Source organism: Oreochromis niloticus, linkage group LG14 (genome assembly GCF_001858045.2).
Source record: "Oreochromis niloticus isolate F11D_XX linkage group LG14, O_niloticus_UMD_NMBU, whole genome shotgun sequence".
NCBI classification, from domain to species: domain Eukaryota; kingdom Metazoa; phylum Chordata; class Actinopteri; order Cichliformes; family Cichlidae; genus Oreochromis; species Oreochromis niloticus.
Window position 1 is genome coordinate 3,122,484 of NC_031979.2, and position 16,206 is coordinate 3,138,689.

At 40.4% G+C, this 16,206-nt stretch overlaps 1 protein-coding gene across 2 annotated transcripts in view; it reads right to left on the reverse strand.

Annotated features, from left to right (window-relative positions):
• The window catches only part of bcas3 (BCAS3 microtubule associated cell migration factor), a 315,717-nt gene that overhangs the window by 13,526 nt on the left and 285,985 nt on the right, over window positions 1-16,206 (reverse strand). For both annotated transcript variants that reach the window (XM_019367610.2, XM_013276535.3), the window contains one exon: window positions 15,634-15,810. In XM_019367610.2, the coding sequence (XP_019223155.1) occupies window positions 15,634-15,810 (177 nt within the window). The remainder of the gene's footprint in view (window positions 1-15,633; window positions 15,811-16,206) is intronic.

Here is a 16,206-nt window from a genome sequence, read left to right on the forward strand (position 1 = left end):
CTCACTGACCCAGTCACACACATTCATATAATGACTTTTTTTTCCTCAGCCACAGAGTGCATCCATAACACGACATGGGCTTGCACGGCTGCATTTGATGTCTTTAATATTGGTCTTTTGAACAAATATGAACAGAAATGGTTGTTAAATATCCTGAACATGACTGTGAAATGTAAAACTGAATGTTTCAACAGATTTGTATGCCTTTAGTTTGTGTTTTGGTTCTTCCATAAGGTGTGCTGCTCTTGAGCTGCCACTATTTTTAGCACTATTATAGCATGTCTTCAGCATTTCTAACTATTAAAAGGGTTTATAGGACATACAGTTGTTGGTATCAGCTAACCTATCCAGTGGTTTTTGTGGCTCTACTCCGGGGCCTGCCTGAACTCTGCAATCAAGTGCCTCAGTTAGGATCTTAAGTTCTTGGGGTGATCGTGGCTCAAGAGTTGGCAGCTCGTCTTGTAATCAGAAGGTTGCCGGTTCAAGCCCCGGCTCGGACAGTCTCGGTCGTTGTGTCCTTGGGCAAGACACTTCACCCGTTGCCTACTGGTGGTGGTCAGAGGGCCCGGTGGCGCCAGTGTCCGGCAGCCTCGCCTCTGTCAGTGCGCCCCAGGGTGGCTGTGGCTACAACGTAGCTTGCCATCACCAGTGTGTGAATGGGTGGATGACTGAATGTGCTTTGGGGTTCTTAGGGACTAGTAAAGCGTTATACAAATACAGGCCATTTACCATTTCTATATGCTACCATGACCCAATTTGATTCAGCTGTAAGTATTCATCAACTTCAAACATTTCTTTTATTTCACAAATTTAGATTTGTGACCAAACAAACAGCTTATATGCAAACTTTCACTCATCATAGCATAGAAAGAGCACCTAATGAGAAAAGGCTACTAACAATCTTCTCATGGCCTCTGATAGTGAACTCATCTCTGTACTTTACTACAGCTTTACTACTGCTATCACATGTATTTTACATTGGAGGCTGGAGTACACTGTTGGGATTAAATGAAATGTGCTACATTGCTTTATAACGTATTTATCTCATACAATTTAATCTATGTGAACATGCAGTCTACCTCCACAAGGCGTCTCATAGGGTTCTTTGATGGGACAGATCATTTTACATTACATGAGTTTCCCTTTGGCAATATTATAAAATACATTTCCACTGCTATGCAGATGATACTCAGTTATATTTATCTACAAAGCCAGATGACACAAATCAGGTGGTTAAACTACAGGCATGTCTTAAATATATAAAGGTCTGGATACCTGTCCTCTCGTGTATATTCCATTTTCTTTTATCAGCACAAAAAAGTCAAAAGTATCCTCTCTCAATATGATGCTGAAAAACTAGTTCCTGCATTTGTTTCTTCTAGGCAAACTGTAACTTTGTATTAACAGCTGTCTGGAAAATCTTCCATTGATTTAAAATGCCACAGTGAGAGTCCTGACAGGGACTACGAGGAAAGAGCACATCTCTCCTATATTAGCTTCTCTTCATTGATATTTAGTAGAACGGGAGCTCAGCTAGTTACTCTTTTCTCTTAAAATGCTGTAACTGGAATAACAGTCAGACTGTACTGGTTGTTTTCTTTATCTGGCTCATATATCAATCACTAAATAATATGTAACTACTGTACAAATACAAATGCAATCATTTACTCGTGTACTGCAGGGACATTTTTATTAGGCAAAACTCAGTTTATTGTTTGCTGTTTTTATATGATTTTCTAAGAGCATACCTCAAAAATTGATCTCTCTTACTAAAATTGCATTCCTGAGAACTTTGCACTCAAACAGCCAAGATTAGAGCTAAAAAAAAGAAGCACATTTTGAAAACAACCTTTCTGTTTCTGTAAATGTATTTTGTCATTTTTCAGCTTTTCCCTCTGTTCTCTCTGCATTTATGCAAACAGACGTGTCCACAGTTGGACATTTTGTTGACAGGAAACTCCCGTGTTCGAAGAAGCCGCCCTCGTTTGGCTTAGCTTAGCCGCTTCTCCATTATGTATCCTATTACTTATTCATGCCACCATATTTTATTAATAAACACACAAATACATACCCATATGCAGACTCATGTGAGGACAGATTGCATGTGTGTGTTATGTACAGCATGTCGACATGAAATTGAGGATGTATCAGCGACAGCTACCTGCTTGCATACCTAGTACTTGCTTTGGTCCTATTTCTATTATCTTCCTTCTATTCTCTATGTTACTTGTTAAACACCTTGGCATACCCTTGGTTTTTAAGTGTGCTTTATAAATAAAGTTTATTATTATTATTATTAGTATTATTATTATTATTACGGGATCCCAGCAGAACATATGCATAGGTCTGTGTTGAGTGCATGAGTTACAAAAACACATCACCTGAACTGCATATTACCAGAATTTGCAAGTATTCTGATATTTTTCAGTACATGCTGAAATAATGAATATGATGCAATCTGCTGGGTTATACAGGCACGGTAAAAAATATGACAGAATTTCTAAAGTGTCTTGTGTTTTGTTCTTAATTTTACACCAGGGAGGAAGCTTACATCGTTTAAAGATTCAAAAATGTTTTCATATCTTAAAATCCTGAAGCACTTTACACAATGAGTCCTACAGGTTTGGATATTCTTAAGGAGTCCAACAAAGTGTTGTCCTAATGGAATAAAATCTGCTCCTGACACTTCCTTCAGAAGTGGCCTTCCTGAGCTCTTTGATGGTTAATCGAAGGAATCAGATAAATGAAGTCATTCCACAAACACATAAATGCTGCACAAAAGTATTTATGTGAAGAAGTAAAGAAATCTTGAGGGTAATCTTCGTATCCATCCTGCTTTTACAACTCTTCACACCTCAGTTGGTTTCAAACACAGATTCCAGTGTCAAAAGGGTGTAAAGAGAGAAGATTTCAGGTGCTGTCAGACAATCCAATATACACAGAAGCACTAAGGCTTCTTTTAACAGTGGAAAGCTAGAAGCTTATAATGTTTTCTCACTCGTTCAGCGCCGATGCGTCAAAGAATACACTGAGAAAGGGGGTCGTCTTGAAGTGAAGAACCATGAAATCATAACCATTCATAGACTGAACGTGGATTACAACAATTTCAAGTTCACTTATTGCTCGGATTCACTTAAACTACAGGTTTTTGTGCTATTATTAAAACATGACATGTATAAGATATCATCAACATCTTAATAATGTAGTCCCCTGATGTGTCAGCGGTACACAAAGTAAAATAACCTTAGCCCACGTCTGGTATCTTTACCCCAAATTTCAGACTGCTACAGTATCATGCGAGCAGAGCCGCTAGTATCAGCTGGAGTGACAGTTTGGAGAAAATGGCCTGCGTGCAGTTTGAGTGACGGGTCACGGATCACGGCGAGTTCACTGCTCGAGTCAGCAGAGCGACAGACGCTGCTGCGACAACAAGTATTTCACTGCGTGCTGCTGCCGCCGCCAACGGTGGTGAAGCAGATTGGGTGAAGTGGATGGCCTTTAGCCACGAGTCCATTTTTGACTCTGTGCACAAAGTGTTTCCCCGCTCCTCTTGTTGTCCGACCAACCCAAAACAGACACGGGAGCAGGGCTTTAAAAAGCGCTTCCCACCACTCTAACCATCTTCCTCTTTCTCGCCCTAATTCTCTCACTCACTATGCTCTCCCTCGCCCTCTTTTTCTGTGAACCCTCACAGCCCTGTTTGTGTGTGTGTGTGTGTGTGTGTGTGTGTGTGTGTCTCCCCAGAGCGAGCTGTTAAGTGCAGTCTCCCAAAAACTCCACAAAAGCCCATTTGCAGTCCACACAACATATACACAAGCACAGAGTGACACTGACACACACAGACACATATATACACACAGTTACATTCACACACTGAGTATCTCACACATGCAGACACACACACACATGCACACTTTTCACACTTCCCTCTGGGCAAACAAGGCAGAGTGGCAGAAACGAGGCTGGGATAAATGATACAATGATATCCAGGCCTGACTTGTCAGTAGAGTTGAGAGAGAGGATGAGGAGGATGAAGAGGAGGAGGGGCAGGCAGTGGTAGCTCTGAATACAGGAATTATTCTTCAGCGTCTCACCGTGTCGCTACACATTACGCTCAAACTTTGGCCTGGCAATGTGGAGAGGGAGGGAGAGAGAGAGGGAGAGGAGAATGAGAGGTGGGTGAAGCGCTGAGGGGCAGCTATAATGACCACACTCTGCTTTCACACTCTCCGTCTCTTCTCTCAGCACCGCACTCTCTGGCCTTAGCTAGCCTCACATTCCCTTTTCTGTTCTTTCACTTGGTCCCTGACATCTTTTCCCCCTCTCTTCCTCCCTGCGTTTGTTCTTTCGGTCTGTCACGGCAGGGCTGAGTAGCTTTCAGGGAGAGAGTGCACTCATTTGCTCTCTCTCTCTCTCCTGCTTTCTTCTCTCTCTTTGGTTAAAGCGAGGGGACAACTTGGCCCTCTGGGCATGTCACAAAATCATTAACTAATAGTTTTGAGTTAGTCAAGTATCCAAATGGTGCGTGTGGTCCGTTGCATATTGAGACTGCATTCACAGCTATGTTATGCACCACAGACGTAAGCTGCCTTTAGATCGAAGCGTCCAGAAAGCCAGTAACTAAAGACTGGCCATGTTTCAGTCAACTGAAATTTTAGACAGAGAAAGACTTTACTAGGTGGTTAGGGTAACATTTTGAGTAGGGATGTCTGATTCATTATTTATTCAGCCAGCCCTCTGGACAGATTGAGAAAGACTTCGAGTTCATGACAAATCACACTGGCATGTTGAAAACCTAAACTATTATGTTCGACTCGTTTGAGGAAACCAAAAGCAGACACGTTCAGCCCTCCGATGCCTTTTCCTGTACTTCTGCTGACCAGTGCTTCTCACTGATGTCCCATGCAATTATGTCTACCGGTTGTTGTCAGACCACAGCCAGTCAGTGAGCTTATGATGGAGCTGAAGCCGAGTTCATATAAACCCTCTGTGAGAGTTAGTATGTGCAGGTCTGGAAGAAATCGGTAATTATGACACTTCAAAACATGCACCAGATCCATCCTCCTATACATTTGGATAACTGATTAAAGGAAAAACATGGGAGTGAGGCGTTAGGCAGCACTCTCAATCACCTGCAACAAAATAACCAAAGAAGCAAAGATTTACTTTTATATGATACACTGAAAATGCAGGACAGAGCTGTGCTCTTTAGATTTGCTGTTTCGAGCATTTTTACATCCTTATTCATGGGTCTTCAGCTGTGACTGATAATACGGGTAAACTCTGTTTCCTAAAGTTACAAGCATTTAATTTAAAAATGATTTTTATTGCAGTATAATAAACACAGGGTCACAGATATGACTTAGTCCTTAGTAATTTGTAATGCTATTCCAAAAATAACTATGTCACAACTACGATTCTCATCTTTAAAAATGATACAAATAAATTTGGCTTTTACTGGAATAATTATGGAAGAAGCCTTTGTTCACTGCACTCTCCAAAGCAGAGTACAGCAAACATGTGCCTGAGGTAATAAAAAAATGAGTTGAAAAACGAGTTTGGGTTTGATCGTTTAAGGACGTCTCTTCACTTCCTGAACAGCACATCTGCACGACTGCTTTCAAGATTCTGATCAGCTCATGTGAAAACCATGAGTGACAGGACAGATCCACACAAAGTTTTAATAACTGACCAAACAGCAGAACAGCATGTCAAAGTGAACAGCACAAAAATCCAGAGGAACAAGTTGTTCTGGTTAAGCTGTCTCCATTTCACCTGCAGGAGTCACTTCCAAACTGTGGCTAATAGTGATACAGCTAATTCTCTTAGTCTGACAACTAGGTTTTTAATAAAAAAGGCATTAAAAATGTGAGGACGCTAAAATCACTGTGAGATAACCTGATGACTTGTTGTGGTTTGTTACTATCAGAAAGTGCTACAAAAACCTGAATCCACCCGGGAAGGCTGGTTTTAAAATATCCATTTTGCAATTTTAATATGTGGTGTAGTTGTGCTATATATTTAATGCTTAGCTGATGGGAGCCAAAAACACTTTTTACCCCCAAACCAAAAATTGCTTAGTCCTGACTTGCCTTGATAGCACAGTCATATCAAAGAGAAAGTACACCCTCATTCATTTTTAAGGTTTTAAATGTCGGAAATAATTTTAAAAAATCTTCTGCCCCTTAATAGGTCTTACAATTCATTCTCTTCTGCTTATCCTTATCAGGGCTGTGGGGAGGCTGGAGTCTATCCCAGCTACTATAGGGCGAGAGGCGGGTACATCCTGGACAGGTCACCAGCCTGATGCAGGGCTAACACAGACAGACACACAAACTATTCGCACTCACACCTACGGGCAATTTAAAATGACCAATTAACCTAACTGCACTAACGCAAACACGTGGAGAACATGCAAACTCCAGAAAGGCTCTGGCCAGGTGGTGGAGTCGGACCCCGGACCCTCTGAGACATCAGAGCTAACCACCGACGATCACAGATTAAAAAAACACAACATATTATGCTTCGTCATTTGTCATATGTCATTTATGTGAAAAAAAGAAATGGACTCTGGTGTACTGATTTTCAAATTGAGTTGATTAATTGATCATCAACAAATGTGTTGACCTCTGTAAAAGCAAAGGTCTTTGCAGTTTGGAGATCTAGAGTATTCCACTGACTGCCAAGGAGTGAAGCCATCACCAATGATCTTAGAGAGATCTGTAGTTTCCAGTTAATCTATGAAGGGTTATAAGGCCCTATCCAAAAAGGTCTATTTGGTTTTAACTTGAGAAAAATCATTCACAAGTGGAAAACACTGACAGATTCAAGTGTACTAGGAGAGGACCTCTTCTCTCTAAAAAGAACATGGCAGCACAGCTTAGGTTTGCAATGATGGATCTAACCAAAACACAAGATTTCTGGAACAATGTCCTTCAAACGGAGTGAAGACCAAAGTGAAGATTCCTGGCCAAAATGCACAGCACAGCACAAACGCCTCATTTCAACTGGACTTGGACCGCTTGCAGTCACTGAGTCGACAAAGACCATGAAGCCATTTGTTGGACAGCTAAAGCTTGGCTGAAACTATGTCATGCAACAGGACAATGATGCCAGCTTTGGAAAGCTGGAAAACAAAAGAATCGAGGTGTTCACTGTATCTTTGTTTTTGTTAAATAAATATTGACACTGTAATGTCACGTGTTATCATGTGTTATCTCATTTTAAGACCTGATAATGATCAGATAATTTTTTACTATGTCTCCGTATGAAACAAATCTGAAAAAGGTAAATCAATAAATAACACTGATGTATCACGAAGCACTATGTGAAACGACTTTTTGTGTGGAATCTTTGTACTTTTTTGGTAATGACTGAAACAAAAGCTAGCATTAAATATCTAGTCAGAATCAAAGCCTTGTTTCCTTCCTACTTTGACTATGTTTCATTCTTACATAGTTGTACAAGATTCTTTGGAAAAAAAAAAAAAAAAACATTTCTCAAAAAAAGGACATTTTGCTCAGCACCACTAGCTGCTTACACGAGAATTTTTACATTATCAATAAACAAATTTGGATCAAATATAACTCTGTTATATCTGTGACAAGGCCAGCACGATGGTACTAGGAGCTGTAGCAGATCATGGTCAAAGCTTGCTTGCATGTTGCTCTCGTTGGTGTGTGTGTGTTACTGTATGGTTATTTATGTATGTTTAGTACTGAAGCCAGCAGACGTCTGGACTGATTGATAGGAAAAGAAGGACCTCCAAGCCTGAGCAACCCCCAAATCCTCCACTCATTCCTGTATATTGTTGTTCTTATGATGGGTATCAGTGTACTAAAACAAGGCCGAATAGCAAAGAAACCAGTCAGTCGGCAGGATAATAACATGGCTTTGTGTGAAAGGAGTACGCAGCCAATTCAAATACAGGATGTATTGTGCGACCATTAAATCACACAGCTGTCTGAACAGGCGTGCAGTCTAGTTTCCATGTTTCCGTAATAGACCAATTAATGAGGTTTTCTATTGAATGATTTATATATAATAGCAAAAAGAGGCTATTCATTTTTACACAAAAAATTAATTTCAAAAAATTAACCTATTTTTTTCCTGTGCAGCGTGTTTGTATGACTTCAAGCTTGAAGAGCAGACACAGATCAGATACTTGGTCTCCAAGTCATATCATTCACAGTCGGAACAAATGTGCTCAGTGCATATGAACTTTGGTGACGTCACACTAACATTTACAACTTAAGAGTTCCTTTGTCGTCTCAACCTGCCATTTCTAACCTTTCCCTGAAAGTGTCTGATAATCTGAAAATGTGTTCCTTTTAACTGACAATATTATTATATGTTGGAATTATAGTCCCAGAATTATTTTGAATTTCCTGGAGTGTTTGCTTTATTTTTCACACAACCTCTAAATATAGTGCTGTCAACATTGGTTTTACTTAGAAGCAAACGTTTTTTGTTTTGTTCTGCTTGTAGTTTTACTTTCAAAGACAGGTGGAACCACTATCATGTCTGCATAAAGGCGTGCGTGCCCAAAATAAGATCACAGCAGACTTGGATTTTAGCTGCTAAGTGGCTATCATATGCGAGATAAAGCCCTTGGAGGTCACACTGACCTCAGAACAGGTCCTAATTAATAGTAAAAGCATTACATTTTTTTGAACCACTCCACCACTAACCACTGCTCCGCCACAGAGCCACGGCACAACGGTTAGTGCTGTTGCTTCATAGGAAGGAGGCTCTTGGTTCAAAGCCTGCCCGGGGCCTTTCTGTGTGGCGTTTGCATCAAGTATGAAGCAGACAATACAATAAAGCAGTGTATAAATGTACTGTTAAATGTGGGTTGTACTCTAAAGTGCTTTGAGTGGTCAGTACAACTAGCAAAATACTGTATAAATAATAGTGCACTGGGGGTTTATTTTTCCCTAAGAAGGTGGGCGTCATGGTGAGTGTGAGGTTATGTGTGAACCCGGGTGGCAAAGCCTTGATCGTCCCTGTGTATAGACTTGAATGTTGATAAAATGTACACAACAATTGTAGTTTAAAACCAAATATTGTGCAGCTGTCAGTTGACTGTATCACTACAAAGTCATTTCCCATTTAAAGGAAGCTCCAGTCTGCTGGGGCAGTTGCCCTGATTAATAACATATAATGACAATAATGAGAGAAACTAACATGCTAACATGCTAACGTGGGGGAATGTAAAGCTAAAGAGGCAATAATCCCCTTTGAAAGAAGTTTGGTTTTATTCAAAACACTACATCTGAATGAGAAGCTCCAACTTTTGGATTGTGTAAAAGTATCTGCACCTGTAACAGAGGCGAGACCCATATAAAAGATATCTGAAGAGTAGCAACACTCTTGCATAACAATTTGCAGCTGCCATCTTAAGTCCAGGCTGTCAAAAGAGCCGTTGTTTGACCACACAATTTTAAAAAAGCTAATATTATGTCAGTAGCTTCTGGGAAGCTGTATTACTCTTTCCCTGTACAGACCTTCTGTTGGGGAACAGCACATCATTTAAACTGCAGAGATGACAGCAGCAGTTTCCTGATCGTTACACAGAGGTACACTTTAACCAGGAGACATTTTTCTCAGTGTTTTGAAGACAAGATCCAAATCTGAAAATTTAACAGAAAAATAATGGGCTCATCAACCAATTATTGCCCACAGGGACTAATAAGCAAAGCAATTATGCTGCTTTAGAAATGAGTAAGAGTAATGAGTAATGTATTACATTTTTCCAGTCAAGGGCCCAACACCAGTTAGATGCATACAGTAGATTACAGGCTCTTGGCAGTTGCCAGTGGCATTAGAACAATAAAGCATTATATTTGATAGGTTATTGTAATATACAGTGCACATTCATCAAATGGAATAGTGGTCCAAATGGAAAAATAGCATGCTATTAAAGTGCAATGCTGTCTAGTGTAATATTGATTAGTAAATGGGGTGAGAGAGATAAGCAGCAAGGTGCCATCTCTTTAAGATAGTTACAAGTGCTAAAACCAACATGCTTCCATATGTTCCAACAAACATACACACAGCTCCTTTGTTAGAGAGGAAACCCTCAATCTTCACCGAGAAAACACATCAACAGATATTTCCTACTTCAAACCTTCTTTATCTTTTAGAGACTTTTTCAAACACATACAAAGCAGCGCATGAGCCAGTGTTTTCTCTGAAGTGATAACATCAGAGGTTCAGTGGAACTCTCCCAAAGCCTACATACAGTGTGTCACCCAGCCAGAAGCCTACAGTCGAGGCTCCAACCAGCAAATTGCCAATTATTAAGTCAGGGTGACTGTTTGGATCACTGCCTGCAAGTTCATAAATAATAACATTTCTAGAGGTACAGCAGGCCAGTCACCTGGACAGAGCCATATGGGACACACACACACACACACACACACACACACACACACGTGCAAAAACATATAGAATGCACACATGTGTACATGCAAATTCAAGTAATTGCAAACATGTGCATACACTACAGAGAAAATTATAGACTGTGTTTTTCTGCTAATGCATGTATGTGAACGGTATACAACTAACAAAAAAGTAAAGGCACACACTCACTAACCTACTTGTATATACATTTAATATATACACATTATACACATACACAGTATATACACATTCGCACATACTGCTTAAAAATGAACATGTGGAAAGGGTAGTTAAAATTCATGCATACACAAACACACACAGGTGCGCTTGTGTCTATTAAATCAAACACTCCACCATTCACACACACACACACACACACACACACACAAGGAAATGCACTCAGCCTTTTTGTGTTGATAAGGCTCCTCTAAATATTTGTGTTGAGTCGGGCTTTGAAAGAGCCAGCTGAGTTCTGGGCTGTTCAGACGCTCTTGCTATTATTACTATTATTATTATTATTGTTATTATTATCATTATTATTACTATTATTATTATTATTGTTATTGTTATTGTTACTCCCAGTTTCTTTGAGCTGGGCTCCAACAAACATTACATTTGACCTGCAGGGTGTGGGTGGTCCCCTGGACCCTTCCCTCATCAATCAAACAGGGTGAACTCAACACACAGTCTGTAGCAAAGTAACATGAAAAACAAATAATGTTCAATGATATTCGGCTATTGGCTACACTGCTCTGTGCTATGACGATAAAGTGAGTCATAAAGAGTTAGCGCTCTATCTTGTGCTCATCACTCAGACAGAGAACGTCTTGACATCAGATCAGGTATCAGATAAACAAAGCTAGAAAGTGATGTGGTTGATCTGAGTTGGACATCAAGCATTATATGAATTTTAATTGACAGAAAACTATGCTAAAGACTGAATGTACTTTTATGAATTGACTGTAAACAGGCTGTCATGAAGTCTTGTAAGTATGTAGATGGTGATAAAGTTTGAAAATTGATGTGGTTTGTTCAAGTACAATGTTTCAATTCAATTGAATTGTAAAGAGCATCAGTTCAGGCTGAGTTTCGGAATCGGAGCATTTTTCAGAATAATATACTTTCTTTAAAGCCTGTTAGCAGTTATTGCAAGTGTTTGGTCAAGTAATCATTGCTGCCCCTGGGAATCAATATAATAAAACTATTAACCTGCATTGATTCAAAATATGTTGCATGTATTGGCAACATTCTGTCGATTTGCCCAAACAGAGCAGACACAGAGCACTACATGTACACGTGGCTTTTATTTCTACATACAGCATTCTGTATTTGAACTATTTTGTTCTTGTCAAAACTGCTAGTACTGAGCCTGAAATACCCATCCACCAAAGACACGACGAAAGCAAAAATGTAATCACAGCAGTTCATGTTGTTTTATGTGAGTTCAAGGGGAAAAAACCGTCGAACCATGGCCCCCATATTAACTGAAGTAATAAACCAATGGCCCAGAAGAAAGTCACAGCTCCAAATCCTTTATTTAGCTCTTGTCTAAGGCTGTTTACCATGACACCTCACTGATTCAACTCATTATGGGACTGTTTTGATTTCCTGCTGTAAACACATGAAACTGGGATCTCTTTCCTTGGAAAACTCTCATGCACAGCAAGTGACACAACAGCTATAAGCACTCGACACCAAAGATGAAGGTGAGATGAAAATACTCCACCACTTAAAAATATTGTGTACCACATAATAACATGATGTGAGCAAATGAACACAATATGTGCCATTGTTCCTGCTCTCAGCTGAGATACACCAGGTTGTGTTTAGCAGTAGTCCACTGTCCATATGGCTTCAATGGAATTTATGTTGGGCAGGCACCAATAAGACAAATCTAATTAGCAACATTATATCATTGGAGCCAAATCTAATTTCAGTCCCAGTGTGTTTTAGTCGTCAGTGACTCTCTCCCCTCCTCTTCTTCATCTTCTCTTCTCTCTCTCCCTCTCCCTCTGTCCATCCGTCCATCTCTCTGTGTGAGTGTCACCTGCCCTCTGAGCTGGCGACGCTGGGTCTCGGCATTAGCGTGAGAGCCCTATTACACTGACTGGAGGCTTTGTTTTCCCTGTGAATCTGCGAAAGTGCATGTGTGTGTTTGTGTGTGTGTGTTCTCGAGAAGAATGTCAGAGAGATGGTGATTTGTTACATCAGCAAGCATTCCAGCCCTGAGACCCTCTGTGTGTGTGTGTGTGTGTGTGTGTGTGTGTGTGAGGAGACATGCAGAAAGGAAACACCATCGTTTGTGGCCGTATACCGATCCAAATATACTTCAGTAGATTATCATGGAGCAAACAGTTTTCCAAACTGTAATAAATATCAGTGGGAAGCATAAATAATAACAGAAAATGTGTTGACTGGTTGCGCATACAGGATGGAAAAGTTTGCAAAAAATTCACTCAGCAATTGTGCAGAAATATGTGCCACTTGTGCAGGTGAGGTGAGAGTGTGTTTGCACTCATGTTCAAGGTCTATGTTAGCCACTCGGTGTCTAAGCACTGGGGCCACAGGTCCCAAGTAAATGGATTCTCTGTGGAAGATACCATCTGCTGCTGCCCATCTAAGCCTCAGACTGACACACATGCACGTGCACCCACACACACACACAATAGACATGGACAGCCACAGGACTCAGATCTTCCAAATCAGGGCTAAGAGCGTTTTTTAACATTTCTTGAAACACCTACTTAGAATATCACAAAGAATAAAGAAAGGGAGACCTGGTGGTCTCACTATAGTGCGCTCATCTTGAATTAATATATGATCATTGAGAAGTTCTGGTGTCAGCAGAGGAGAGAGCCGGCACACATATAGGTGTGTATACCTGCTGTTTGTTTTGTTTTACATTATACTCGGGAATAATGTTCATGCAGCTGATATGGAATCTGATTTCTACAGTCTGTACAAGCAAAATAAAACTTTTTTCACCTTCTTGTCTGATTATTGTGAACTTTCCCAACAAAAGAACATTAGACAATATTTAGGAGCTACTTAAAACAATAGAAACAATTAAAAGAAATTTACATTCTAAAATTACATTTTGGTTGCTATTCACATTGGTACATAAATGCCTGTCACTACAGTGTGGGTGACTTTTGAAAGTGGCATAAAAAAAGGTCATGATGAGCTTTCAGAGTCAGTGACAGGGCAGATTTCAAGGGAACAAATATATTTCTTTGAGTACAAGAGTTTCAATAAAAAGTGCTCATTAAAAAATGATTAAAAATACTAGAAAAATATTAAAAACTATTCTAAACCTCTGCACGTTAAAATCAAAGATGGATGAAAAAAGTCAGAAAATGCTGAATGTTGCTTTTGGAACCATGGTAACTATTCCTTTAAGCTTTTCATGTATAGCTTGTGTCAATACAGACCACTTGTTCAATAAACAGGTTATCAAACACACTGTACACTAACCAAGATGGATGGCACCGTCAGAGCCAGGTTCCTTTTTCCTCCCTGTGAAACCACAACTTGTGGCCATCCCGGGCTCTCTTCTCCTTATAGTACAAACAAGAACATTTCCCATATGTTACAATGTAGAAGTGCTGCACTATTAGATTAGCCTACAGAGACTGAAGCCTCTCCGTCTCTATGAATGGATGGATGAAGGAACCAGCAAGTCCTTAGCATTCCCTGTGGATGATGTCTTCATCGTGGCCGAAGGCGCAGGAAAGGGAGAGTGTGTGTATACGTCGCGGGTGTATTTTGATGTAATGTGATCAGTAATGAATTTTGCGTTGCATTAGGGGGAGTGGAGGGGAACAGAGGTGGTCGGGAGAGAATACCAGGGGGAACACGAAGCGACTGACTAGTAGTGTCCACGAGTCTACAGCATCTAATCTAATGAAGAGACTCAGAGAGGGAGATGGGGGAGAGTGGTGGTGGTGGAGCTGGGGTCAGTAAAAAAGAGTGATGAGAAGAGAGAGAGAGGAGGAGAGAGAGAGAGACGCTACAAATGAGGTTAAGTCCGAACGGAGTGGGAGGACGGGGGTGGACTTGGTTGGATATGGCCAGGGATGTTTGGGAGGGGTGGGGTGGGCTGGGGGTTGATAGTCGATGCTAAATCCATTAGGGCCTTGTGACCATCGCACTCCCTTACCCCAAAACCCTCTGCACCCCCTCCCCCCCACACACATTTAAGTCAAAGGAGCTCTTGTTCACTTAAAGGGTGGAGGCGTGGGGGGGTTTGAGCACGCTGTCGCTTCCTAAATGAGTTAACCATTTGGACTGTCAGGGCCAACAGCATGTCTGCTGCGCGCACACACACACACACACACACACACACACACACACACACACACACACACACACACACAGGAAGCCACAAACTAAAGCTGGTCGTGTGCTGATATGCCATAACCTCGTACACACATTCAGACAAGCAGAACATCCTACAAGCTTTGAGGTAATCAATTTCTGGACCTTGACCTGAGAAGCACTGTATGCTGGAAGTCAGGCTACATAACAAACACTTAGCTGCACTTAAAACATTTCTAATGAGGTAAATATTACCTATGGGCAAAAGAAAAGAAAAGAAAACACAGAGATTATCACTTTTTGTGCATGCAGATATGCATTTCTACAAAATGCTCAGAATCATAAAGCATCTCAGTAATTCACAAAAATGAAATATGTCCACTTTTGCCTGCTCGTCACAGATATGTTTAATGGATTTTGACTGTTTTAAACTCAGACTGCTGATTTTTAGAAACATTCTATAAAAGTCTATTTTACATTCTGCTAACAAGATACAAAATTACACCAACTAAAAAAAGAAACCCTGCAGAAACAAAAGGAAAATGACTATTTGAGATGGGATCTTAGTGTTTTAGGACACACTTAAAACACTGTGAACGTTTCTTTTATTGCTCTTTATTGCTATTGTTCCAGCTATTTAAGCATCACTTCCTCAGCTGCTCTGATTGGTCAGCACACTAAATGTCATAATCCTGCTTTTATTCTGATTTTTAACTTTCATTTTCAAACAATAGAAATAATTCCCATTTATGTTAAAAGGACAGTAACACATTGTTCTTGTGGTAACATTTAGCCTATGGTGACAATTAAACGGAAAACAGAAAACGAATTAATGCTGATGCATGATCCTGTATGTACAGCTTGCGTGTCTGTATGCATTGTGTTTTTGTGTGTTGTTCATCCCTTGCTTACCTGTGGCGGAGCCTACGATATCCCTAGAGGGGGACTCGGACATGGCGTCAGCCAGTCTCTCTCGCAGGCCTTCGTCGCTCGCATCTGCTGAGCCAACATTGTGCCGTGGCACGCCAAAGCTCTCTGGCCAGCTCCCGCATACCTCCAGCAGGGTTACGCCACGTCCATCAAATGGCCCTGCAAACAAACACGCAGACAAACGCGGAGTTAAGATTCGCTTGATTACCAAATAGATTAGAAGATAGAACAATAACAGCTGTGCCAGTTGTGTAATGTAATTTGGAGATGTCCTGAGCTGATAAGCACAATGGGGATCCAGCCCCATCGTGACATTTTAAAGCTGAATTTATTTCTGTAATGTAATAAGATGTAATAGAAAGAAACATTGAATCAGACTTGCATCAGCAGATGCACAATATTTGGGATTAGGGAAACATACAAGCCAATTTAAAGCACAGTCCACCTTTGTTCTTTCAGTATAATTATGTACAAATGCTTCGTTGTGTCAGATCTGTGTATTATATTATCTTTTCTTCTTTAATATATACATTTTAAAAACAAAACATAATTGTG